At 59.6% G+C, this 27098-nt stretch overlaps 1 protein-coding gene across 6 annotated transcripts; it reads right to left on the minus strand.

The window, feature by feature from the left end:
* Window positions 1–683: 683 nt before the first annotated feature.
* On the minus strand, window positions 684–24989 carry RNF212 (ring finger protein 212). 6 transcript variants are annotated; one of them, XM_065914212.1, is made up of 12 exons: window positions 24728–24989; window positions 24558–24619; window positions 22304–22378; window positions 16246–16302; window positions 15488–15546; window positions 14801–14853; window positions 14655–14715; window positions 13664–13709; window positions 12188–12251; window positions 3172–3241; window positions 1926–2047; window positions 1673–1840 (listed from the first exon to the last, which is right to left on the minus strand). In XM_065914212.1, exons 1-12 carry the CDS (start codon window positions 24783–24785, stop codon window positions 1806–1808), a joined length of 762 nt encoding a protein of 253 aa, XP_065770284.1. In that variant the 5' UTR covers window positions 24786–24989; the 3' UTR covers window positions 1673–1805. The 6 variants fall into 6 exon arrangements, with proteins under 6 accessions (XP_065770288.1, XP_065770284.1, XP_065770283.1 ...); XM_065914216.1 differs by lacking the exons at window positions 1673–1840; window positions 1926–2047 and adding an exon at window positions 684–811; XM_065914211.1 differs by lacking the exon at window positions 1926–2047.
* Between the last annotated feature and the right edge of the window lie 2109 nt (window positions 24990–27098).

Consider the following 27098-nt stretch of genomic DNA (forward strand, 5'->3'; position numbering starts at 1 on the left):
CTCGAAGGAAACGGGGGGTGGACCAGATGGAGACTCACTATCCTCAGCGGTCTCCTGGCCGGGGCTCCGTCCGCCGCCCGGCCCGTCTGAGCCCCTCCTCACAGGCCTGTGCGGCGCTGGCGTCTCCTGCCCCCACTCGTTCATTTCAGTCTCAGGTTTTGTTTTCCTTTAAAACTCACAAGCAGACACGCTTACACTCCCCTGGCCCTCGAAGGAGGGTTTGCACACACAGTCTTGTCCACAACAGGCCCTGCAGGGTCGGGCCCCACGCCAGACCCCCGAGGCCCGACTGTGTGGAGGCTGCAGAAACGCAACGGCCTGGGGGTGGGCTGTGGTCACTTGGTACGCAGGCTGCAGGTGTCCTCGTGTGACACGTGGGGTGAGTCACGCCTGACTCCACATCCAGGGCAGGGCCCTGCCTGGACTGAGGGAAGGTCACACCTGACTCCATGTCTTGGGCCGGGTGAGGGCCCCGCCTGGGCCGAGTGTGGCTCTCTGTCCCCCCACCCAGGCCCTGGCACACGGCCACCTCTAGGCCGCTGGCCACCAGGCAGGACAGTGCAGGCCTGAGCTGCCAGGACATGTGGGGCCCAAAGCAGGCCGAGACCATCGGCGCTGTGGCCTGCCCCCTCACGCAGCCCCCCGACGACCCCACCCTCTGCCGGGCCTGGGCTGACTCTGGTGCTGGTGTGCCCCTGGGTGGGAGGTCTGAACAGGAGCCTCAGGCGCTAGGCTGCGTTGCCTTTTTCTACAGCGGCGTGTGCACTACCGTTCAGATTTGTGCTCAATTTTGCTGTTCCAGTGAAGAGAGCTGAAAAAGGAAAGTAGAAGTGCCGGTGTTAGTGGTCAGCCAAGCAGAGAGGGCAGGAGGTACAATCCTGATTAGACGCCCAAGGGACTAAAACACGGCATCAGGGTCTTTCTGTGAAAAGGGAGACGAGGTGACGGAAAGGGAATTCAGGGCCGAGGACGGACCCGGCCCCAGACCCACGGAGCCAGGGCTCCACCTGCAGGAAGCCTGGAGGCGGCGTCACGAGGGCTCCCTCCTCTGCGGCTGCTGCGTCTCCTCTGGTCCTGCCGCCCTTGCCCCTCGCCCCTGCTGCCAAGCCGTCCACCCTGGGACCGTCTGCCCGGCATGGTGCCCACACTCCCCGTCTGGGGCATCGTGCTCACCCTGCAGGCACGCACCCAGGCAGACAGGCACGGCGCCAACTGTGCCCTCAGGAGCATTTCTGACACCCGCAGCGTGGAGGCCCGGCCCTGCTCGGCTCCCCAGGGTGGAAGGTCGCCTGCTCTCAGCCTGCTCGGTGTGGGCCTGACCCAGGTGAGGGAACCTAGGGCTCTGGGGGCAGGTCTCAGCTAGCTGCGACTTGGGGACCGTAGTTCTTTCCAGCCCGCCATGTGCTGAGCAGCACGGGCTGAGGAGGGTGCACCTGGCCCGCGGGAAGTCACACGCGAAGCCCACGGCGGGAGACAGACAAGCTGCATGCGACGGGGCCCAGGGGCGGGCCGACCTGTGAGGCCGCACCACTAGCCGCCGGCCTGGACCAGCCTGCCGCCTCCCCGAAGGCTGTCACAGTCCCCAGCAGGGAGGCGGGGGCTGGCTGCCCATAAGAAGGTTCTACAGAATGAACAGCAGACACGTCACACTGCTGCCCTGGAGAGCCCGAAAACCATTTATTCACTCTTGTGGCCGAGTCGCTCTGTCAGGAAGAGGTGGGCTGGCACCCCGGACACCCAGACGGGGGTGAGGCTGCTGTCATGCACGAGCCCCCCGCAGACACCCAGACGGGAGGAGCCTGCCCTCACTCGTGCACAAGTCCCCCAAGGCTGGCAGGCCCTGCAGGGAGAGAGACAAGGTCACGGCGAGGGGCCGCAGTGGCTCTCCGGGCCTGCGCTCCGGCTGCTCCCTGGGCCCCACTCGCCTGGACGCTGCCTCTGCATCAGCCCCGAGATGCTGATGGGCTGCCTGGGCGCTGCTCCTCTGCCCGCCGCGGGCGCCGGGCTCTGCCTTGGCCACTCACAGGGCATCTGCAGGGCCGGGATCCTAGCAGCAAATTTGATAGATAAAATCACCAGTGCCTTTGACCCCATGGCCACTCAAGGGTCGGCTGCTTCTCAGTTTCCAAGGGCACACGGCCAGCCTGGGGCCATGGGTCCAGCGGGAGCAGCCCCCACACAGCATTCGGCAGGCAGCCTCACTGAAGGCCCGCTGTGGACTGTGGTGACCCTGGCAGGGCCCCGAGAACCGCTGCTCACTCCTAGGGCCCAGAGCATCCACATGGGGCCCCAGGGTCCTCTGTGCTGATGCTGAAAAATTACAGTCAGGGGGCGTGGAGCAAGGGGCAGCTCCCTGCGGGGTCAGAGGGCACGGAACAGGGGATGGGCTGGCTGTCTGGAGGTCAGAGGGCATGGAACGGGGCGGGGGGCTGTCTGCCTGGGGGCCAGAGGGCATGGAGCAGGGGGGCTGGCTAGCTGCGGGTCAAAGGGTGTGGAGCAGGGGGCTGGCTTCCTGGGGGTCAGAGGGCATGGAGCTGGGGGCTGGTTCCCTGGGGGTCAGAGGGCGTGGAGTAGGGGGACCAACTCCCTGAGGGCAGACGGCCCGGAGCAGGGGGCTGGCTGGCTGGGGGTAGAGGGCACGGAGCAGACCCCTGACATGAAGTGGGATGAAGGTGGCCTCACGGAGGTTTGGGTTGCAGCCTGTGTTCAGGCAGGCAAGGGGGTGGCTTTGTCAGTCACAGGCAGGGGGCCAGGGGCCTGGACGGTACCAAATGGCAAAGTGAGACGGGCGCTGGATGAGGGGTGAGAGGGAAGGAAGGGTCTGCCGTCTGCGGAGACGGCCTGGGCTCCCAGGGCTGAAGAGCCCCCGGGGGAGGCAGCCCACGCCTGGCACGGCTGCCCCTGCACAAGGTGTCGCCAGGCTGGGTGCGCTGGGGGCCCTTCCAGCTGGAGCCCCTCGGGGCAGCACCTGCAGAGGGGCCGCCTGCCTGTCAGGAGACCCTGCCACCCCCGGGGTCCTGCAGTCAGGATGGCTCCTCCAGGGTTTTTGTGACAGTGACCCATGTCACCTTTCAGCTTCAAGAACGTGAAGCAGTGCCCAAGGCACAGCCTCCCTCAGAGCCCGGGCTGGGCAGGGTCCAGGTGCCCCCAGGGGCCAAGGGTGGGACCTACCTGAGCGTCTGGGGCTCGCTGGAGCATCGGGGCGTCAGGCCAAGGTGCTGAGGGCGGTGGGCGATGCTGCCTGCAGTGAGAGGTCAGGGGGCTGTGCCCATCGCCACCCCCACCCAGGACACCCCATGCTCTGCTGTCTTCTTGCCGAGTAGGCGCCCTGATGCCATCGCCCCAACCCCGCTGCCCCATTCGGGAAGGATGCCCCTGTGTGCGGCGGCTCTCGATCCATGTCTGGACACCTGCCACCCCGAGGCCACTGGCAGGGAGGCCCTTCTGGCTCTGAGGAGGGCGGCAGCCGCCGGCAACGCCAGGCACCGGGACCACCGTGTGGTCTCCACCCAAGCCGCAGAGGCTTACCCTCCGACTCCTGCCATTGACCCCTCCCGGCCAGTGCGAAGCCTCTGTTAAAGATGTGAAGGGTCCCTGGTGTGCTTCAGCCACACCAGGGGGCAAGTATGGAAACACTGCTCTTTTTGAATACCTGAATTCCTCTGCATCTCAGTTCTGGAGTTGCAACAGGAGGAAGCAGGAAAGAGGGGACACCAGCATTTAGCTGAGGCTCCCTTGTGTCCCCTCACGTACTCCTTCAGTGACCAACCCAGACCACAGGGGGCGAGTGCCTCTCCCAACAATATGTGGCCAACTGGGGTCTCGCCTCTTTGCCTGGGGCAGTGTGGACTATGAAGACACAGCCCACGGCAGGTGACTGTGGGAGACCCCCAGAACGGCTGAGAGCCAGGATGAACCATCCTAATAGCTGTGTTCATCACTCCTGCTATTTTTGTGGCTTTACAGTGTCTGACAACCTGGGGCCTCGATGACCCTGGAGGAATGGCCCCCCAGGTGGGCTGGCTCTAAGAGGTGGGCCCGCTGTGCCCAAGAGCCGTGTGCGCCTCTGACATGAGAGCAGCCGGGCTGGGCCTGGCTCCTGTCTGCGGCGACACTCGGCCCAGACAAGCGGGGCAGCCTTGCCACCTGCCGGCCTGCGCGCCCCGCTGCCCCACCCCGGCTCTGGCCCAGGCCTGCGCCTGTGCCTCCCGAGCGGCCCTGCCTCCTGTTCCTGGGGACTGCGAGCCCGTCCTGCCCACGGCTCCCACGCTGCTGGCCTCCCAGAGAGAATCTTGTGTTCGGCGCGCACACGCCCGAGCCCTGACAGCCAGCAGCAGCAGTTTCTCACCTGTGCTTTACAGGACCCTGGGGACAGCTATCACCAGCACCGCCGGGGACCCCGAGGCCCCAGGAGGCCAACAGCTCAGGGGCGGCGCGGGCAGCAGTGCGACCCCAGGAGCACGGGCGCCAGGCCCTCAGTTGGCGGTCTTTCAGGTCCTGCCTGAGAGTCAGGGGCCCGAAGGTCGAGGTCTCTGTCCTGAGGGTGGTGACCCCGGCGCTCAGGAAACTGAGGCGGCGGCAGGGCCGGCGGCACAGAGCTGCTGCAGAGCTGGAGCTACAGCCCGACTGGGAGCCAGTGACCAGCCGAGGCCGTCCCCAGGTCAGGGCCGGGTTTCAGCTCAGGAGAGCACGGTAACTGAGGGCGTCTGGCAAGATCTCCTTTTGAAAAATTCAGATGGAGACCATGTTGACATGTAAAGAGGGTGAACTTCACTGCTGGGCGTGTGCGGTGCTCATGCCCGTGACACTAGGCTGGGGGTCCTCTGGACAAGAGCCCGGCGCTGACAGCTGGGCGATCGAGACAGGCGAATGGCTGGCCTCGCGCACAGGCTCATGGGTGGGAACCGGCAAGGGGATCGAGCCACGGCCCCACGGCTTCAATTCTTCCAGGGGTGTTTGCCAAGAACTGACTTCCAGCTGCCATGGAGCTGAAACCCACAAGGAGACTGGACCATTCCAGGACAGTGCCAAGGCAGCTGACACCCCCGCACCTGGACACCCACGGCCGCCAGGCGGGGGGGGCTCCCTCGGCTGGGCCGAGAGAGGGCGGCTGGGAACCTGCGGCTCTGCATCCCGGGACGTGAGGAGGAGGAAAGGGCACAGCGCTGTGGCCAGCACACAGACCCAGACCAGCCACGGCCATCCCGGGAGAGCGGGGTGAGGCCCCAGGACTCATACCATTTTGAAAAGTCCTCCAAAATAAGCAAAGGGCAGAGAGTCCTCAGCTAGGAGAGTGTTTCCTCACACGCGGAGATGCGGGGACGCGAGCACAGGGTTGATGGTGACTCCTGGTCAGAAACAAGGGGCCAGACAGCAGGACGACCCCGCAAGGCGCCAGTCAACCGAGAATCTACCCAGTGAGCTCATCCTCAAATGAAGACAACGTTGTTCAAAGGTGGCCAAAAACTAGGAGAGCTCATGCTGGCCAAGCTGCCCCACAGTGAAACAGTGCTTGGGTCGGGAAAGAGTGACCGCTGACAGGCACGTGGCTCCGCAGGGTAGGAGGCGGGTACAGATGCCTGTGAAGCGGGCTTGAGTCCTCCTGCCTCTAAGACAGTGAGCGTCTCTAAAGGAAGCAGGAGAGCCGGACTGCGGGCTCTTGTCACCCACGGCTCCACATCAACAGAGCCTCTCAGACGGGGGAAGCCACTTGATCAGAACTCAGTCGGGCAGCAACAGAGGCTATGGCTCCCCAGGCATGAGAACCACGCGACAGCGTCCCTCGGTTGGCTTGGCTCTGAGCCACCCCCGCAGGCTCGGCTTCAGTCACGTCCATATCTGTTTCCCAGAGTCCCGAGGCAGGCGTCCCAGAGCAAAGCACAGGCAGATCTGAGTCCTGGTGATCGGGTGGATCCGGGGTCCCGTCTGCAGACATGCCTTCAGGCTGTGTCCTCACGTGATCTTTTCCTGAGTGTGCACATCCCGATGACATGGATCCAACGGGATCAGGTCCCACCTTCAGGGCTGCACTGACCTCCTGAAAACCCCAGCTCCAAACACAGCCACAGCTTTGAGGGGACACAGTCCACAGCAAATGGCGCACTAAGAGTGGTGAATGCAAAAGGAGGCAGCTAAGGAGATTCGGATAAACACGGAACCCCACGCGGCAGACAGAACACAGCACAGAGGCAGACATTCAGGCCAAACCCGTTAACAGCTGTGCTGACCCAGTGGACTGACGCTCTACCCAGACGTGGAGATCACGAGCATCACCCAACCACGCGTGTCCATGGGACACACACTTTAGGTCCAAAGATGCAAACGGGTGAGAGTAAAGGACAAGATGCCTCGTGTATACTGTACCCAATCCGAAATTCAATGAGGAAAACTCCACTATCAAATAACTCACTCCTAAGGTTCCAGTTTACGAAAAAAGCATAAGACTCGTATGGTGAAAATCACTTAGGAACCAGTAAGTGGACAGATCTGTCAGGTCTCATTGAGACGGCAACCCCAAACCATGAGCTCAGGTAGAATCTGATCAGTGGGTCTTAGGATTCATGTGGAAATGCACTGCACTTGTTGTTCAACCACTAAGTCGTGTCCAACTCTTTGCGACCCCATGGACTGCAGCACGCCAGGCTTCCCTGTCCTCCACTATCTCCCAGAGTTTGCTCAGATTCACGTCCATTGAGTCAGTGATACCATTCAACCATCTCATCCTCTGTCATTTCCGTCTCTTCCTGCCTTCAATCTTCTTCAGCATCAGGGTCTTTTCCAATGAGTCAGCTCTTTGCATCAGGTAACCAAAGTATTGGAGATTCAGCATCAGTCCATCCAGTGAATATTCAGGGTTGATTTCCTTTAGGATTAACTGGTTTGATCTTGCAGTCCAAGGGACTCTCAAGAGTATTCTCCAACACCACAGTTGGAAGCATCGATTCCTGGGTGCTCAGCCTTGTTTATGCTCCAACTCCCGCATCTCTACAAGACTACTAGTAAAACCATAGCTTTGACTATACAGACCTTTGTCAGCAAAGTAGTGTCTCTTGCTTTTTAATAGGTTGTCTAGGTCTGCCATATCTTCCCCTCTAAGGGGGCTTCCCTGATAGCTCAGTTGGTAAAGACTCTGCCTGCAATGCAGGAGACCCTGGTTTGATTCCTGTGTTGGGAAGATCCCCTGGAGAAGGGACAGGCTGCCCACTCCAGTATTCTTGGGCTTCCCTTATGGCTCAGCTGGTCAAGAATCCGCCTGCAATGTGGGAGACCTGGGTTTGATCCCTGGGTTGGGAAGATCCCCCTAAAGAAGGGAAAGGCTACCCACTCCAGTATTCTGGCCTGGAGAATTCCATGGATTCATGGGGTTGCAAAGAGTCGGCCCCGACTGAGCAACTTTCACTTTCCCTTTCCTTCCGAGGAGCATCTTTTAATGTCACGGTTGTAGTTACCATCTGCAGTGAATTTGGAGCCCAACAAAATAAAATCTGCCACTGTTTCCACTGCTTCTCCATCTATTTGCCATGACATAATGGGACCAGATGCCATGATCTTTGTTTTTGGAATGTTGAGTTAAGCCAGGTTTTTCACTCTCCTCATTCACCCTCACCAGTAGGCTCTTTAGTTTCTCTTCACTTTTTGCCATTCAGCTCAGTTCAGGCGCTCAGTCATGTCCGATTCTTTGCAACCCATGAACCACAGCATGCCAGGCCTCCCTGTCCATCACCATCTCCTGGAGTCCACCCAAACCCATGTCCATTGAGTCGGTGATGCCATCCACCCATCTCATCCTCTGTTGACCCCTTCTCCTCCTGCCTTCAATCTTTCCCAACATCAGGGTCTTTTCAAATGAGACAGCCCTTCGCATAAGGTGAACAAAGTATTGGAGTTTCAGCTTCAACATCAGTCTGACCAATGAACACCCACGTCTGATCTCCTTGCAGTTCAAGGGACTCTCAAGAGTCTTCTCCAACACCACAGTACAAAAGCATCAATTTTTCGGCGCTCAGCTTTCTTTACAGTCCAACTCTCACATCCATATATGACCACTGGAAAAACCATAGCCTTGACTAGACGGACCTTTGTTGACAAAGTAATGTCTGTGCTTTTCAATATGCTGTCTAGGTTGGTCATAATTTTCCTTCCAAGGAATAAGCGTCTTTTAATTTCATTTCTGCAGTCACCATCTGCAGTGATTCTGGAGCCCAGAAAAATGAAGTCATCTACTGTTTCCCCATCTATTTGCCATAAGTGACGGGCCCAGATGCCATCATCTTACTTTTCTGAATGTTGAGCTTTAAGCCAACTTTTTCACTCTCCTCTTTCACTTTCATCAAGAGGCTCTTTAGTTCTTCTTCACTTTCTGCCATAAGGGTGGTGTCATCTGCATATCTGAGGTTATTGAATTTCTCCCGGCAATCTTGATTCCAGCCTGTGCTTCTCCCAGCCCAGTGTTTCTTATGATGTACTCTGCATATAAGTTAAATAAGCAGGGTGACAATATACAGCCCTGATGTACTCCTTTCCCAATTTGGAACCAGTCTGTTGTTCCATGTCCAGTTCTAACTGTTGCTTCCTGACCTGCATACAGGTTTCTCAAGTGGCAGGTCAGGTGGTCTGGTATTCCCACATCTTACAGAATTTTCCACAGTTTATTGTGATCCACACAATCAAAGGCTTTGGCATAGTCAATAAAGCAGAAGTAGATGTTTTTCTGAAACTCTCTTGTTTTTTGATGATCCAGTGGATGTTGGCAATTTGATCTCTGGTTCCTCTGCCTTTTCTAAAACCAGCTTGAACATCTGGAAGTTCATGTTTCACATATTGCTGAAGCGTAGTTTGGAGAATTTTCAGCATTATTTTACTAGTGTGTGAGATGACTGCAATTGTGTGGTAGTTTGAGCATTCTTTGGTATTGCCTTTCTTTGGGATTGGAAAGAAAACTAACCTTTTCCAGTCCTGTGGCCACTGCTGAGTTTTCCAAATTTGCTGACATATTGAGTGCAGCACTTTCACAGCATCATCTTTCAGGATTTGAAATAGCTCAACAGGAATTCCATCACCTCCACCTGCTTTGTTTGTAGTGATACTTCCTAAGACCCACTTGACTTCACATTCCAGGATGTCTGGATCTAGGTGAGTGATCACACCATTGTGATTATCTGGGTCATGAAGATCTTTTTTGTAGTTTTTCTGTGTCTTCTTGCCACCTCTTCTTAATATCTTCTGCTTCTGTTAGGTCCCTACCATTTCTGTCCTTTATTGAGCCCATTCTTTGCATGAAATATTCCCTCAGTATCTCTAATTTTCTTGAAGAGATCTCTAGTCTTTCCCGTTCTACTGTTTTCCTCTATTTCTTTGCACTGATCTCTGAGGAAGGCTTCATCTCTCCTTGCTATTCTTTGGAACTCTGCATTCAAATGGGTATATCTTTCCTTTTCTCCTTTGCTTTTTGCTTCCCTTCTTTTCACAGCTATTTGTAAGGCCTCCTCAGCCAGTCATTTTGCTTTTTTGCATTTATTTTCCCTGGTGATGGTCTTGATTCCTGTCTCCTGTACAGCGTCACGACCCTCCATCCATAGTTCATCAGGCTCTCTGTCAGGTCTAGTCCCTTAAATCTATTTCTCACTTCCACTCTATCGTCATTATAGTTCTGCCACTGGGGTGGCATATCTAAGGTTATTGCTATTTCTCCCGGCAATCTTGATTTCAGCTTGTGCTTCATCCAGCCTGGCACTTCACATGATGTACTCTGCATACAAGTTAAATAAGCAGGGTAACAATATACAGCCTTGATGTACTCCTTTCTCAATGTTGAACCAGTCCATTGTTTTATGTCCAGTTCTAACTGTTGCTTCTTGACTTGCATACAGGTTTCTCAGGCGAGAAGTAAGGTGGTCTGGCATTCCCATCTCTTGAACAATTTTCAAGAGATTCTGTGGATCACAGTTTGTTGTGATCCACACAGACAAAGGCTTTGTATTTTTCCTTTGATCCATAAGGTTGTTATAATTGTTAATTTTCAAATATTTGTTTTATTCCCAGATTTTTTTCCTGTTGCTGATTTCCACTTAATTCCACTTTGGCCCCAAAATACCCTCCGTGTAAGCAGTCCTTCCCAAGTGTCAGGGCCTGTCTCACGCCCCACTGCAATGTCCTCTCCACAGAACGTTCCGCCTGACCTTGGAAAGCCTCCCTCTGCTCCCCCAGCACTGCTGGGGGCACAGTGTTTATCAGTAAGTGGTCACTTACCTTACTATCGCTTGTCTAGTAGCTGCATCAGTTACTAACAGTGAATGTCCAAATACGTGCTGAAGGAATGATTACTTTTAAAATTCTGTGGCTTTGGCCCCACGTGCTTGGGGGGCGTCTGTGTGGGGCGTCTGATAAACGGACCTGAACCTTGCAGACGAGCCCCTGCCCTCTAGGCGCACAGCCGCCTGCTACGGTAAGGACGACGCGCTGGCTCCGGACCCGCTGCTCGCGGAGGCGCCTGTGTTGTGTCTCAGCCTGTGAGCACCTCCAGGCGCGAGGCGGGCCCCCACAGACAGCGCACAGCAGGCGGAGGTCTCTGCCCTAGCGGGCACTCACACCGGACAGTGTTCCAGGCCGACGCCGCGTGTCCACTTCGCTGCTGCTTCCGCCTCTGAGCGGGAGCGCGCGCCCAGAATGCACTCGGTTCGCCCCGCCGCCCGTCAGCCTCTGCTGCAGGCACCTGCGCGCAGTCAGGTGGGCACGCCGTCGTCAGCGTCGCGTCCTGTCACCGCGAGGCTCCCCCTGCCCCTGGTCGGTTTCTCGGGCGTCATGCGGCGTGGGGTCGCTCCTTTCACCCTGACCGTCTCTGCACTGTCGCTGGAACGCGTCTTGGGGTTGGGGCCACGTCTCCCCTGGCAGGCGGGCGCTCAGCGCGAGATGGGAGGGGCTGGCGCGCGCCCGCTCCTGCCGACGTGCTGTCTGCTCTCTGCGCCTCGGTGTTCCGCGCCCGTCGGCCTGTGTTGCCTTCTAAATGCTTGTTAATGTAACTGCTTCCATTCCTCCAGATTTAAAATGGTTCTTTCCTTTTTTGCCTTTTAAAAACTGAAGTAGTTTACTCTCCACGTTGTCTAGTTGTAAGCGGACAGCTATGTGTTTCAGTTACACATTTATCTATCCTTGCCCATTATGGGCTCTTACAAGATACTGACAGAACGGAGAGGCAACGAGGTCCTGCCGGATGGCAGGGGTACTGCGGTCACCACCCACCAGACCCCGGGCTCCTAAGTGGAAGGTGCTCCTAGCAGCGGGTTCGGTGCCTTGGGCCTGCAGACACTGGTATGAGACCAACCCCTGCAAGGCCGTGCCAAGGTGGGGGCCCGGAAGGCCCAGTGCCCAGGAGGAAGGCCGCCTCCATCACCAACGGGACGGGCCAGGAAGCAGGCGGTGCCCGAGGACGAGGGAGCGCAGGTCTCACAGGGGCTGAGAGGTGCTGCGTCCACGGAGCAAGCGGCTGGAGCCCTGACTGGTGGGCATGCCAGCTGCACAGGAGGATGGAGGTGGGCAGGAGGCGAGGAAGCGCCCGGGAGCGACTGACGGCCTGAGATCCCAGGACAGCAAGGGCAGGGAGACAGGAAGGCGCATGCCTGACCTGCACCCATGGTTTCCATCTGAGGCTGGGCAGAAGGAAATCAAGCTCCAACCAGGTGCTCAAATGCCAGGGCGGCACCAACAGGCCCTGGACAAGGCGGCGCAGAACACCTACACCTCAGGGGTGACGCTCAGGACCTTGGCCTCAGCGAGAGAGGACAGGAAGCCAAGGGCAGAGACGCGGCAGCAGCGGTGAGAGAAAGCCAAGGCGCTGAGGGTGGAGAGGAGTCAGCACGCGGCTCATGTGTGTTTCCACGATGACGACGCCGAGGGAACTTCCGGGAGGGACTTGGGGGGGACGGCGTGAGCCTGAGCCTGAGCGTGAGCCTGAGCCTGGAGCTCAAGCTGACCCAGGGAAGGGCCGGGCGCTCACCCAGTGGCCACGCCAGCAGCAGCCAGGAGGCACAGCGGCACTAGGATTTCTGTGCACAGCCCGGAGACAGGACAGGACACCAGGGCCAGCGGCCCCTGCATTGCCTCAGGTGGGCCTGCAGGAGTGGCCCACTTTGGGGGAAGGGTAGGCCCTGCAGCGCGTGCAGTCTGGGCAAGGCGAGGCATCTCCACTTACCCATGCGTCCATCCCGAGGTGGGCTGAGCAGGGAGATCCTCGGTGGGCCAGCAGCAACCTCAGGCTGCATCGTAAAGAGAGAACGACCGCTGATGCTCCAGACTGGCTCAGGAGCAGAGACTGTCCCTGTTTGCTAAGAACACAGATCCTCAGTCGCATCTATCTGATACACTGTTGGTGTGTGCGGGAACACGGCCGCTGGTGGCTTCGCGCCTGCCGCCCCAGGGGCCCAGGTGGTGAGTGAATGAAGGCTCCACTGGTGACTTTAAGGATTTCACAAGAGGAAAAGTAAGCGAAGTTCTTGGCTGACATGAGGAGTTCGAAAATCCTGAGTAATCCGCACTTTGGGACAGTCTCGTCACCTTGAAATCCAGATGCTGACAGACACTGGGCGGCGGCAGCGAGGGCAGGCCTGCTCCGCATGTGCACATGCCAGGCGGGGCCCCACACCCCCTGCTGCCCCGAGCCCTCCGCTAACTGCGCAGTGGGGCCTGGTAGGGGGCACACGCCCCGTGGGGGCCAGGAGTCTGGGCCTGGCACTACTGCTGCTGCCCACCAGCCACCACCCCCGTGCCCTCACTGCACCCTCGCCCCGCTCCCATGCCTGGCACCACAGCGCTCCTTTGCTCCTCCATCACGCGGTGAGCGCCAGCTCTGTGGCAGCCTCAGTCTAGGGCCCCCTCTGCCGACACCTCCACCCCAGCCTTACCTCTGCTGGCAAGACAGCCTCAGAAGGGGCCCCCAACACTCTGCGAGTGGGGTTGCGCTGCCCAGCAACCCGGTGTCCACCCACGGGAGCAGCTCCCCGCCTCTGGGCTCCAGCCCCTGCCCACCCAGCGCAGGCCAACACCTCGCAGAGCCTGCGGGGACGGCTGGGCTGGCTCCGCACGACACTCGCTTCCCGCCGAGGCGGCGTGGCTGGGTGTGAGCAGGCCCCACCTCACAGCCTTCCCCTGGCCGCTGTGCTCAGAGCCCCTTCAGCCTGGCCCCTCCCGGGCCCTCTCTGGCCCCCTGCTCCCCCCCCCACCTCCAGCCTATCCTACACTTGGTGCCCCGTGCCCAGCAGAGGCCAACTCTGAGAAGTCAGTCACAGCGTGGGGACAAAATTGCTCCTGTCAGGCAGAATCTGAGTGTCGTCTCTCCTCACAGGCCCGAGCCTTCTGTTTGCAGGAGGGTCTGTGACGGCACACAGGAAGACTTTGCAGACGCAGGGCATCCAGGGGGCACTGCCGCTGCCCAGGCTGGAGGGGGCGTGAGTGCAGCAGCACCAGGAACGGAGGCGTCACAGGCCACCGGGCCAGGGAGAGAGGGGGCACCCCCGCCCGTGACCGCACCCCAGCCTCCCCCCAGGCCTCTCCTCGGAGCCTCCTGGCGACCAGCCACCTCTGCGTGTGCGCCGTGGGACAGCTATCCACGCCGGGAAAGACCATCCGTGCAAAGCACCTGGGACCACACGTGTGATGTCGGTGCACTCACCTTTCTCCTTGGAGAGGGTGTGAGGTCAACTTCCATGGACTCGACCCTGTTACACAGGCAGCGAGACGGTCACGGGCTGACTGCCCTGAAGTAACAGAAACACGCATGCACGCACACGCACACGCACACACGCACACACATGCATGCACACACGCGCGTGCACATACGCATGCGCGCACACACACACGCACACGCATGTATGCACACGCGCGCGCGCACATACACACGCACAGACGCATGCACGCACACGCATACACACGCGCGCACACGCGCAAACGTACACACACGAGGCCCTGTGGGCCCCCTCCCTATGGCTGCTCAGCACTCCCAGAGCGCAGTGATCACAGCCCCGCCAAGGCCAGCAAGGCCCGTAAGGCAGACACACCTGCCCACGGACACAGATGCACCCGCCGTGTGGCTTAAACGGGCCTCCCATCTCCTGCCCCCCATCCGCCCCGGAAGGTCCCCTCTCAGCTCCTCCTCGCCACCTGCGCCATCACTGGGCTCCTCCACCTCCTGCTGGAGGGCCGGACCCCACCTCTGTCCACCCTACCGCCTGGCCCACGTGGTTTACGCATGCAGTGCTCGTCCACATGAGCTCCCTAGTTAACCTGCTCCAGGTTGGTGGGGACGGGGCCAGGCCTTCCCGCAGGTGCACGGAGCAGCTGGGAGGAGGGCCTTGCCCCCTATTTTCTGAAGAGCTGGGGACGGGGGTGTGGCCTGCCGGGCACAGCCAGAGCACCCCCATCAGCCTTGCTGCCCACGGGTCCAACTGCAATCTTCCAAAAAAGACACTTCACCGGGGGTCTAGGTTCCAGAGGCTGCCACCAGCCCACCCCTCTCATCCCAGTCAAAGGAAGGGCCCAGCCTGGTCACGTGGCCACGCCACCCACCCCTCTGGCTGGGGATGGGAGTAAGGGGCAAGCGGCAGAGGTGGGCGGTGGGTGCCTGTGCTCAGGCCTGCGCTGGGGGCGGGGCTGAGGGCACAGACCTTTCAGAGGTTGATGAGTCACGGGACTGGAGCAGAGGTCCGTCTGGCCTTGCTGAAGGCGCTGTGATGAGGGCACAGACCACTGTGCTGGAGCTATAGGCACACCCAGCACCTGCACCCCCCCCTCCAGGCATCACTTCACTTACTTGAAGCTGGAGTTTTTACTGTGCTGAAAACTGCTTGTTGTGACGACCTCACCCTAAATAGAGAAAAGGCATTAACTGAGTCGCAAACATTTACATCCAGATAATACCTTCCAACCTGAAGTAAGGAAAACAGAAACGACCCACTTCTCCATGACACGCCTTGGCCCCTCCTCATCTCGGGAACCTGCACAGGCCTGGTCCACCCCAGAGGGGCTCCCCTGAGTCCCCAGAACCCACAGGAGGTGGTGCCAAGAACACGGCGGGTGCTCCCTCGAAGCCTGCTGAGCAGGACCAGCTGCTGGGCCCAGCTCCCAAAGGGCACTTGTGCCTACTTCCAGGTGACCTCGTGAAACAAGTCCGGTGCTGCTGTGTGGGGTGGACGAGCATCCACGGTCCCCGAGACAGAGACACCAGCAGAGCAGGGTGGGGAAACCTGGGTATGCGTGATCTGGGGCGAGGGTGCCAGTTGTGGGGTCCCCCTGGAGGGAGACCGCAAGCCACACCAGTGCAAGCAGAGTGGAGTGGCCAGCGAGGGGGCCTGGGCCAGAAACCACCGCCCCAGAAACACCCCACCTAGAGACCAAGGAAAACAGGCAGACTCGGAGACACCAGGCCCGGGAAACAAAGTGCTGTGAGCCTTCCCACCCGCCACGTGCCCTCTCCCCACCGTACGCCCCCAAGACTCACCTCTGCAGCTGTTCCACCCGCAGCGTCGACTTCCTGAGGGACTCCTCCAACTGAGAAATCTAAACACGATCAAATGACTTCCCATTACCACACAGGCCGGGTGACAGTTTAGAAGAAACAAGTGAATCCTCAAGTTCTTAAACCAGGAATCAGAATGCAAGTGATGCGGCCATGGCCCTCGCACTTTTTGTGAGAGTTTGTACCAAGTCCAGGTCACCAGGTGTGTCGGAAACGGGCTCCAGGAATCTCCAGGAAGTGCGAAGCCCAGCCCAGCGCCGCCCCGCCTCACGGGGCACCCTTTGGGCAGAGCACCCTCCCCGTCCACCAAGTGCCCCCTTGACGCCTGCCCCTTGCTCCTCTCAACCTGTGAGGAAGCTTCAACCCAAGTCAAGCTGAAGCTCCACATTTGTTTTCACTAAAGCTTTATTTTCCATCTTTTGAGTTTCAAAACCAAGTGGGGAGGATGCTTTGGGGATAAGCAAATGGGCACTAAACCTCCTTTTGTGAAGATCAGCCAGAACTACTTTACGTCACATTCATGGAGAAGTACCACATCGACCGAGGGGTGACTGCGGGTCTGTACTGATGTCCAAGGTGGAAGTGAGACCACAGCTGGGTCTCCAGGTGGCTGCACGGCTGACCTCAGAGAGGCACCGTGCAGCCGGCTGAGCGTCTGCAGGCAGACACCGCCCAGCGGCCCATGCCAGGAGGGGATAATGCAGCCCCCTTGCTCCCTGCGGCCCGCTGACTGGAGTTACCTTTTCTCCATAGAAGGCTAACAGTCTCCTCCTGTGCTTTTCTTGAAATTCTGAGATCTGAGAAGACAACACATGTCAGCTGCTGCAGAGGCTGAGGCCGGGGGCTTCCCGAAGCTGCTGGCTCCTCCCCAGGCACGACCCCCTGCTGCCCAGCAGCCAGAGCAGATACGGGCAGACCCCGGGCTCAGTGGACAGTCCTGGCCAGGAGAGCCCCACCCAGAGGTGCTGAGCACCACGGGTTCCACGTGAAGAGCACGTGGGCACGACGGCTACTCTGCCCCCTTCCACGTGGCTCCAGGGGCACTCAGGACAGGACACGACCCACACGGGCCAACCACCACGTGCTATCCCTCAGGGAGCAGCCGCTGGATCTCAGGAGACCCCCACCAGGACTCCGCTGTGCGGGGACCACCAGGCAGGCTGGCAGGGCCACACTGCTCTGGGAGCCCAGTGATCTTTACTAGCCGGTCAAGGCCAGCAGTGCCCGAAACCAGCACCATCCTGGTCTCCAATTATGAGCCCCGACCTCCATGTCTATGGAGCAGAGCCTGGACTGTTCCTGGAGATGCCGACGGACGTTACAGGAGGATGACTGACTCACTTCTGGGAAGGGAGAGCTGTTCGTTTACGCATTTATCTGGCTGTGCCGAGTCCTGGTGGCACGCAAGGTTTTCCATCTTCTTTACAGGATGCAGAATCTGCAGTGACAGCACATGGGATCTAGTTCCCTGACCAGGGATCGAACCCGGGCCCTTGCACTGGGATCACAGAGTCTTAGCCACTGGACCACCAGGGAAGGCTCAGAGAGAGCTATTCTGAAACCCTGGGGTTTTCAGATGACACTCACCCTCCTGAAACACTGAGCTGAACTGTTTAGGCCTAATTCTTGTCACCTGTGCACAGCTGAGAGACAGCGGAGACGGTACTAAGCTGGTTGAGGCCTGTGTCATGCAAACGCTCCCCCAGTCACTCCCTGCCCCAGGCATGCAGATGGCAGGGCATGCTTCCAGGGCTCACTGGCCTGGTCCAGATGGAGGGAAGAAGTCCTTCTGTGCAAAGGAGGCTGGCCGTCTCTGGGCGGGGGGAACCACAGGCGGAGGGCAAACACCCTCCCAGAGCCCCTGCCAGCCTGGCTGCTGGCTCATCAGAGGGGTTCAGAGCCCTCGCTGTCGGGGACTCGCCCCATGGGACAACGGATGTGCTCTCCACCCACAGCAGGGTCAGTGGACGCAGGCTCTGCCCAGCACGCCTGCTAGTGGAGAGGATGATGCGAGGGCACCCAAGGCCGCCCCTGCAGGAGTCCTCACAGCTCCTGAGGCCCCGTCCCAGGAAGGCTCCGGATCACACTGACAGCCTTCACTCCCGCTGCCCCTGCTGGGCCCTCGCAGGCAGATGCCCAGTCCTCACTCATCAGCCGGGACTGATCCTGCCCCTCCCTCTACCTCCCCCGGGCAGGACCGGAGGTGAGAGCCGTGCCCCCGGGAGACGTCTGAACAGATCTAAAGCTGCCTTCCCATCAACGAAGCAAAACAAGGTGACAGTCACCTCTCTCAGCTCACTCCTCCGAAGGTCCCACGCTCAGGGCAAGAGAGACCGATGTCCAAAGCTGACCCCTGAACGCATGCCTTGGGGCAGGGCCCAAACTGAGGACCAGCACCGCCTCTGGGCATGGCCCCGGGCTCCTGCTCAGCAGCATCTGGGAACCCCAGACTGGGAACCCCAGTCACAGGGAACCCCACCTCTGAGGCACTGGGCCCAGCAAGGCCCGTGGACAGGCCACTTCCAAGGAGAACCTTGGTGAGGACAAGCATGCAGGGCTCCATGATTCAGACGCAGCAGGACAGGTGAGGCCACAGCAGGCCCAGAGCATGGGCAAGGCTGACTGTGGGCAAAAGGCCGGGGAGGGGGCGGTCCCTGAGCTGCAGGTGGGGGCGGCCCCCCTGAGGGCAAGGGCTCCGTGTGTGTTCGGGCGCGGCCACACGCCACCTGGCCAGCCTCTGGGGTTCAGTGTCGGCCTGACCGACAGCAACAAAACGAAAAAGGGCTCGAGTCCCCAGCTAGAGCGAGACAGAGGTGAGACTTGATGGCACTCACACAAAGTCTGCAGGCCATGCCTGATAGCAGCCAACCCTGGGTCTCCGCAGAGGCCGAGGAGGAGCTGACCGCAGCCATGCCGCCCTGGAGCCCAGGACAGTGGGAGGACTGGGCCGGAGGAAAGACGCGAGTCCTTGGGTCGGGTTACAGTCTGGGAGCAGCATAGGCCGAGGGCGTCTGTGCCAAGGGGTCAGGAGACTCTGCCCAGCCCAGGGCCCTGTGTCCCTTCTGCGCGTCACGGGGAGAGGCTGGCGGGTGAGCATGTCAGAGGTGGGGAGGGTTCAAGGCAGATCTCAGTCAGCTCAGCAGGAACCAGTGGTGCTGCCTCCGCTCAGGCAAGCCCAGGCCCCGCGCAGGCGCTCGCAGTCTCGGTCCCGGCTGGCTTCACTCTCTTCGAGTCACAGAGGGCCCCACAGAGACCGTTCCATGGGTTTTACCTACAAACGACTGCCCTGTGAGAAACTAATGCAGTGAGAAATTAAAGATGCTCATTAAGTGCACTGAAAGTCACAGCAAACTCCGCATGCCAGCGTCCACAGCGAGCTGCCCTGCTCCCTGCTGTGGGCCACTCAGCACGAGGCGGGCACTTGACCACCACCAGTTGCCTGACCACGCCTGGTGGGAACACGTGTGGCCGGAGGTGAAGGGACGGCCACTCGGCCTCCCCCGGGGCCCCAGGCTCTGTGCTGGGCCGTCCCTGGAGAGACCCCTCCAGGCGCAGGGCTCCCGCGGATCTCCCACGGACCACCACCAGGGACAGCTCTGGCCCCAGGGACTGGCCTGAGAGAGGTCCTCCACTTCGACTGAGGTGACAGAGGCAGCCCTGCCCAGCGCGCACATTGCGCTGACGCTGAGTCCCAGGGCCTCCCTGGGCCCCTGGCCACCCCAGCACAAAGGGTCAGCCCTGTTCCGGCTGGTGCTCTTGGCAGAGCCGGAGAGCAGCCTCCTGGGGAGGGGACAGTCCCCCAAGCTGGCTGACCATGGTCTCCAGGCCCACAAGCCGATGGTCCTGCGAGCAGCAGTGCCCAGGACGGGCCTCAGCAGCAGTCGGCCCCTGCTGCTGCCCAACTCGGCCTTACCCCGAGGGCAAGTGGCAGGCAGCCAATGAGGGGTCTGCACCTTTAACAGAAAGACAGCCCAGGGGAGTGCTGTCCAGTGACATCTAGTGAGGAACGCCCAGCATTAAGGCTGGGGATGGAGCAAGCGTGCAAGAAGCAAAGAGATGATGTGCAGGCATGAGGGGATAATGAGAGGACACACAGGCACAAGGAGGGGTCAGGAGAGGACGCGCAGGCACGAGGAGGGGTCAGGAGAGGACGCACAGGCACGAGGGGTCAGGAGAGGACGAGCAGGCACGAGGGGTCAGGAGAGGACGCGCAGGCACGAGGGGTCAGAAGAGGACGCACAGGCATGCGAAGGGGTCAGGAGAGGACACGCAGGCACGAGGGGTCAGGAAAGGACGCGCAGGCATGTGAAGGGGTCAGGAGAGGACGCGCAGGCACAAGGGGTCAGAAGAGGACGCGCAGGCACGCGGAGGGGTCAGGAGAGGACGTGCAGGCATGAAGAGGGGTCAGGAGAGGACGCGCAGGCACGAGGGGTCAGGAGAGGACGTTCAGGCATGAGGAGGGGTCAGGAGAGGACGTGCAGATACTAGGGGTCAGGAGAGGACATGCAGACATGAGGGGTCAGGAGAGGATGTGCGTGCACGAGGAGGGGTCAGGAGAGGATGTGCAGGCACTAGGAGGGGTCCGGAGAGGAAGTGCAGGTACTAGGAGGGGTCAGGAGAGGACGTGCAGATACTAGGGGTCAGGAGAGGACATGCAGACACGAGGGGTCAGGAGAGGATGTGCGTGCACGAGGAGGGGTCAGGAGAGGATGTGCAGGCACTAGGAGGGGTCCGGAGAGGAAGTGCAGGTACTAGGAGGGGTCAGGAGAGGACGTGCAGGCATGAGGAGGGGTCAGGAGAGGATGTGCAGATACTAGGGGTCAGGAGAGGACATGCAGACACTAGGGGTCAGGAGAGGATACGCGTGCACGAGGAGGGGTCAGGAGAGGATGTGCAGGCACGAGGAGGGATCATGAGAGGACACACAGGCACGAGGAGGGATCACAAGAGGACGCACAGGCACGAGGAGGGATCAGAAGAGGACGCGCAGGCACGAGGAGGGGTCAGGAGAGGACATGCACGCACGAGGGATCAGGAGAGGACATGCAGGCACGAGGAGGGATCAGGAGAGGATGCGCAGGCACGAGGAGGGGTCAGGAGAGGTCACACAGGCACAAGGATGGATCAGGAGAAGACACACAGGCACGAGGAGTCAGGAGAGGATGTGCAGGCACAAGTTGTCAGGAGAGGATGCTCAGGCACGAGGAGGGGTCAGGAGAGGACGTACAGGTACGAGGGGTCAGGAGAGGATGTGATGGATCAGGAGAGGATGCGCAGACACTAGGGGTCAGGAGAGGACATTCAGGCACAAGGAGGGGTCAGGAGAGGAAGTGCAGATACTAGGGGTCAGGAGAGGACATGTAGACACTAGGGGTCAGGAGAGGATGCGCGTGCACGAGGAGGGGTCAGGAGAGGATGTGCAGGCACTAGGAGTGGTCAGGAGAGGATGTGCAGGCACTAGGAGTGGTCAGAAGAGGACGTGCAGATATGAGGAGGGGTCAGGAGAGGATGTACAGACACACAGGATCATCAGGAGAGGATTTGCAGGCATGAGGAGGAGTCAGGAGAGGACATGCAGGCACGAGGAGGGGTAAGGAGAGGACGTGCAGGTACGAGGGGTCAAGAGAGGATGTGCAGGCATGAGGATGGATATGGAGAGGACGCGCAGACACTAGGGGTCAGGAGAGGACGTTCAGGCACGAGGAGGGGTCAGGAGAGGACGTGCAGATACTAGGGGTCAGGAGAGGACATGTAGACACTAGGGGTCAGGAGAGGATGCGCGTGCACGAGGAGGGGTCAGGAGAGGATGTGCAGGCACTAGGAGGGGTCAGGAGAGGATGTGCAGGCACTAGGAGTGGCAGGAGAGGACGTGCAGATATGAGAAGGGGTCAGGTGAGGATGTACAGACACACAGGATCATCAGGAGAGGATTCGCAGGCATGAGGAGGAGTTAGGAGAGGACATGCAGGCACGAGGAGGGATCAGGAGAGGACGTGCAGGCGCGAGGAGGGGTCAGGAGAGGACGCTCAGGCACGAGGGATCAGGAGAGGACGTGCAGGCGCGAGGAGGGGTCAGGAGAGGACGCTCAGGCACGAGGGATCAGGAGAGGACATGCAGGCACGAGGAGGGATCAGGAGAGGACGTGCAGGCGCGAGGAGGGGTCAGGAGAGGACGCTCAGGCACGAAGGATCAGGAGAGGACGTGCAGGCGCGAGGAGGGGTCAGGAGAGGACGCTCAGGCACGAGGGATCAGGAGAGGACATGCAGGCACGAGGAGGGATCAGGAGAGGACGCGCAGGCACGAGGGATCAGGAGAGGACGTGCAGGCATGAGGGATCAGGAGAGGACGTGCAGGCACGAGGAGGGATCAGGAGAGGACGCGCAGGCACGAGGAGGGATCAGGAGAGGACGCTCAGGCACGAGGGATCAGGAGAGGACGTGCAGGCACAAGGAGGGGTCAGGATAGGACGTGCAGGCACGAGGAGGGTAAGGAGAGGACACGCAGGCACTAGGGGTCAGGAGAGGATGTGCAGTCATAAGGAGGTAGGAGAGAGTGTCAAGAGAGGGCGTCAGGAGACACTTTGTCAAGTGTCAGCCCGCTGCCCAGTGTCTGGACGCCTCAGGCCCACCTTCCAGACCCAGAGCTGCAGCCCAGCCCTCAAACCCTGAGGCAGCGTGGGTGTCTTGATCGAGCAGCCGCTGTCTCACACCCGCAGACACGGGACCAGTGCCCGGCCTTCCACAGTGGGGGCAGACACGGACTGGGCTCCCAACGCACCTCCAGGGCCTGGGGACTCACCTGGGAGGTCTCCTTGGCATACTTCCTGCACAGACTGTCTATGCCCATGAAGAGCGCCTGGATGTCGGAGTCCGTCTGAAAGAGAAAAGGCTGCTTCTGCTAACGCTGCCTCCAGGGCCTGGAGGTCCGTGCGCTTCAGGGCCGAGACCCGGCCAACGCCATCGCAGCGGCTCCCAGGGGCCCCCGGGACACCCTGGTGCAGGAGAGGGGCAGCGCCAGCTCTTAGGGACCAAGGCTGGCGCCGAGGAGTTTCGGGCAGCCGCCAGGGTTGGGGCAGCCGGGTACAAAGGAAACGGTGGAATCAGAAGCAGGAAGAGCAACGGGCACAACCTCTAACTCTCACAAGTTTGTGTCGAGTTACTGCAGCGTAAACGTGACAGAAGAGGGTTTATGAACCGGCACCTGCCCACCGGCTCGCCTCCTGCAGGCTCGCCTGCCTCTCCTCTCCCCTCATCAGCACCAGAGGCTCAGAGCGCATGGCCAAGGACACACATGGGCCACCCCCGCTGAAGTGCGTCACGCTGCGCTCAGGGAAAGAGGTCCGCAGAACAAACCAGGAAACACTTGAAGGGCCAGGGCCCCAGGGGCTGCCGGAGGACCTTGTGGCGGGGCGGCGGGGGGAGGCAGCTGCTTTGCGGGTGGGGGCAGCTACAGGGGAAACAGCCCCAGACTCCGCTCAGAGGAGGGGCTGGGAAGGGCACTGGCAGGGCGGCGGGCCTGCTGCAGGCACTCCAAGTACACGCAAGCCCCACACTCAGATCTCCACCCGAGACCCTGGACAGCACCCGACGCCCCAAGCCCCGTACTTCAAAGGAAACAGGACAGAAGCCTGCCCCCACCTCCAAGGGCTCGGGTGAGCCCTACACACAGCAGCAAGGACCCCAATGATGAAGACAGGACTGATGCCCACTAAGGACCAGGCCCCACAAGGAGACCTTCCCGGGCCCTGGGGGAGGCGAGGGTATCGGTGCTGACCTGCCAGGGCCCAGGGCTTCCCTGAGGGGAAACACGGATGGGGACCCCCAACGGCACAGAAGGGGCCTGCACTTCCTACGCACGAAGGAGGAAATATTAATAGAAAAATTCTGAGTGTCATTTCATTTAATCTTTTCAACAATGCAATGAGGGCCCCAGAGCAGATGGGAAAGGGACCTTTCCAGGAGCCCACAGCTAGGACGACAATCTGCTCTGGGTCTGCCAAATTCCAGAGCTGGGCTCACACCAAGATACACTGGTTACTCCCTAGAAGCTTATTATGGGAGAACAGTTCCTCCAAGTGTGGACTGTGGGATATTAATATGCGTTCCTTGAAAAAGGGTTCTGTCACAAACGCATTTGAGAAGCGCTAGGTGGAGGAGGTTTAAAGAAGTGATGCACTCTTTCTATTTTGAAGACAATGTGGTGGTCAAGAACTCTGGCTGGCTTGGGAATCAGTCAGACTTGGGTTCTCAATGCCTCTCTGTCTCTCTTTTCATTTGTGATGGTTAGGAAGACATTTTGCACCACCACCCTACCCTCCCACATCACCAGGCCTCACTTTTCCCCACTTCTAGGAATTTATGCTCCAGAAATAGTCTTACAAGTATGTAGAACTATGGTAAAAAAAAAAAAAAAAAATGTTCATTTTAATACTGAAATAGTAAAAAACTGAAAAAACCCAAAGGTTTTTTCCTATCACACCAGGAAGTCATTTTTAGAGAAAGTGGGTGTGTACACTTCAGAACATGTAGTGTCAACTGGGAAATACCACTTTGTTAAAATCCCACCGACATCCAGGGCAGGGCCCACACTCCTGGTTGTTGTCCTTGGGAAACAGGAGTTGGGGACTTTCACATTCTGTTATGGTTTTCTGTTATGTTTGAAGTTTGAGGTAATTTTATGTTTGTAATCAGAAAAAGAACTTTTACAGATTAAACATCAGATCAAATACACATCTTGGGACCTAAACTTGAATGGATCAACTTTACTCCCTTGACCCTCTTAACTAGAATGGACCCCAGGGAGACCAACCCCACCACTGTGAGGAGCGGCAGGAGCCAGCGCCCCACGCCCATCCCCAGGCGCCCCGCGCCAGTCCTCAAGCAGCACTCAGGGTCTGGTGAGGGGACAGCTGTGTGAGGGATTCAGAACCACTAGTGGACTTTACACAGAAAGTCTGCATGACTAGCACACCAAGCAACTCAAAGTAAAAACTGAACATCACACTTAAAAACAATCACTGATTAATATTAACACACTACAGACTTCTACTTACATGTTTTGAAAGTAGAATTGTACGACATGCAACTTTACAAATCAAGCATTCATCCCTTTTACCTATAAAAGAAAGCACACTTTATTATAGTGAACAGTGCTTTTAAACATATATAAATGCAGACCTTAAATTACAGTACTTGTAAAAGTATACAGGATTATAGCACTTACCGTGGACAAGCCTGGGGGCATGCACATAGCTGGAAAGACTTACACAGTAACAATCCATTTTTTCTTGTTATCCAAATATGCTCCAAAACAGTGGCCATACAGATCAACAACTCTTAAACTTAGATCAGCACAGATTATTTCCAAGCATATTTTATAGAAATAAAATGGGGATAACTTAGCTGAAAATTTTAAACACTACAAAATGAAAGCTCCTCCCCCCCACCTGACAGCTCCAGAGTTTTGCTCTGCCGCTTGGCCTTGGCACCAGGGCTCCTAAGGGCCAGGCCGCTGAGGGGCTGAGAGCCACGGCAGCTCGTCCCCTGGCCGCCCCGCCCATGCTCAGCCTCCTCCCACCCGCCCCTCCTCCACCGCCTGGCCCTGGGTCCCGCAAGGCTCCCCCTCCTCAGCGCCCTTGCTTCCAGCTCCTCTCTGGCCCTGCCCCGTTCTCACAGCCTCTGATCTCGTTTTCTCCACAAGGCAGCTCAGAGGCCAGGCGTCCACGCCCGGCTGCCCCAGGTCCTCCTAGGCAGCGACAATGGCCCAAACCCAGGGTTGTCCCCTCCACAGGCATCGCCTGAGAAAGAGGCCCCATGAGGCCTGCCTCTCTCCCCTTGCCCACGCCAGAGCTGATGGGCTCGGCCCCCTTCCTGTGTCTTGGGGGGTCGCCTCCCCTTCCCCACCCCAGGCCTAGTCTTCCAAGGGAGGGCTCACCTCCTCTCCCACCCACTGCATCCAAGAGGGCTCCTGCCCTCCCACAGACCCCCTAAGCTCCACTCCAGCCCTCCCTCTCTCCTCTCAGCACCCAGGCAGCCCCCCTCTCCTCTCCGCAGGGCACTCAGGCAGGTAGTCCTCAGGCCGGTGCCCTGACTGCCTGGGAGGCCTGGTTTGACATTTTGGTCTCTCCCTGCCCCAGCCTCCTCCTGCCCTCACCCAGCTTCTTTAGGAAACGCTCCGTCCCAGGTGAGAACAGGCTTGTGTGTCTCCTGTCTCCCGCCCTCCCCTCTCCAGCCCCTCCAGTCCCCTCCCCACTGCACTCCAGTCTGGACCACCAGACCCTTGTGTGCTCACAACCCTTTGCAGCCTCCCTGCATGGCTGGCCCCGGCACCTCTGTTCCAAACGTGAGGTCCTGAGCCTCAGCTCAAACCTGCTGTCTCCCGGTACTCTGGATGGCCAGGGGGGCCCCACCCCCAATCCAGCCAGCTGCCGCCCAGACTCAAGTCTGCCCAACATGAGCCCTGCTTCTGTCCAGCCCTGGCGGCTGTCCTGCTTGGACACGTCTCCCTGTGCTGGGCTCCGCTTCCTCCCAGAGTGCTGCCTCCCCTGCCCCCATCCTGCGTCCTCCGGCTGCCAGGATCGACTCAGCCAGCCCACCTGGGCACAAGCCTCTGCCGCCCCAACCCCAGAACCTGCGAACCCAGCACCAGCACGCCTGTGGTACCACCACGACAGACAGAGCCTGGAGGAGCCCGAGGGTCCGTGGTGAGCTGGGAAACACGCCAGGCCGGAGCAGGTGTGGTGGGGAAGGGGTGCGAGGGGCAAGGGAGGGTCCTGAAGGGAGAGGCCCAGACACGGGCCCGTGCAGGGCAGAGTGTGGGGTGAGCCTGGCACTGGCTGGACCCCCTGCTCATGGCTGCCCAAGGTGATGGGTGCCATTTCCTTCAGAGGGTCTGCGGGGGGGGGGGGGGGGGCAGTGATGTTCTGATTCTTCATCTGTGAGCTGGTATCACAGATCAGTCACTCTGTGAGAACTCACTGCGTTTTCATTTAGGCTTTTTTTCCTGCCTGAGCTCTCTAGGTCAATGTCTGTCAAGAATGTCTGTCAAGGTGGGGCCACAGGCGCGGGTGCGGGGCTCGCAGGTCCTGGGGTGGGGGTCGGATCACCTCGCAGCCCGCAGGCAGCCCGGGGTCCCCCTCCCCTAGCTTCAGGCGCTCACACGCCGCCTCCTCTGGGGACCGCTCTGCACCCGCCTCCCCGCTTCCCGCCCCACGCCCGTCGGGCTCCAAGGGGCAGGTGGGCCGAGGTGCAGGGCCCTGCGCTGCCCACGGGGTCGGCGGCCCCGCTGCGCCAGCCCGGAGGCATCCACGAGACGCGAGCCCGGCGGCCCCGCTGCGCCAGCCCGGAGGCGTCCACGAGACGCGAGCCCGGCGGCCCCGCTGCGCCAGCCCGGAGGCGTCCACGAGACGCGAGCCCGGGCCTCTCGCCGGCGCCCAGGCCCTGGTGCCGCCAGCCCTCCCCCAGAAGCCCGGTTCCGAAGGCCCTCCAGCTCGCCTCAGGGCGCCGCCTCCTCGTGTGGCCACCGCCCAGGGGCCGGGCTGCCGGCCAGCGCTCCCGCCCGCCCTGACCTTTGCGCAGGCAGACGTCGCAGTACA

This window comes from Muntiacus reevesi, chromosome 22 (assembly GCF_963930625.1).
Source record: "Muntiacus reevesi chromosome 22, mMunRee1.1, whole genome shotgun sequence".
In the NCBI taxonomy this organism is placed as follows: Eukaryota; Metazoa; Chordata; class Mammalia; order Artiodactyla; family Cervidae; genus Muntiacus; species Muntiacus reevesi.

Coding starts and splice junctions, on each gene's coding strand:
- RNF212 (XM_065914210.1), bottom strand. CDS start 24,785: ATGGATTGTTACTGTGTAAGTCTTTCCAGCTATGTGCATGCCCCCAGG. Junction 24,620..24,727: donor TGCCCCCAGGCTTGTCCACG/GTAAGTGCTATA, acceptor TTTCTTTTATAG/GTAAAAGGGATGAATGCTTG. Junction 14,854..15,487: donor CGGGTGGAACAGCTGCAGAG/GTGAGTCTTGGG, acceptor TTCTCTATTTAG/GGTGAGGTCGTCACAACAAG.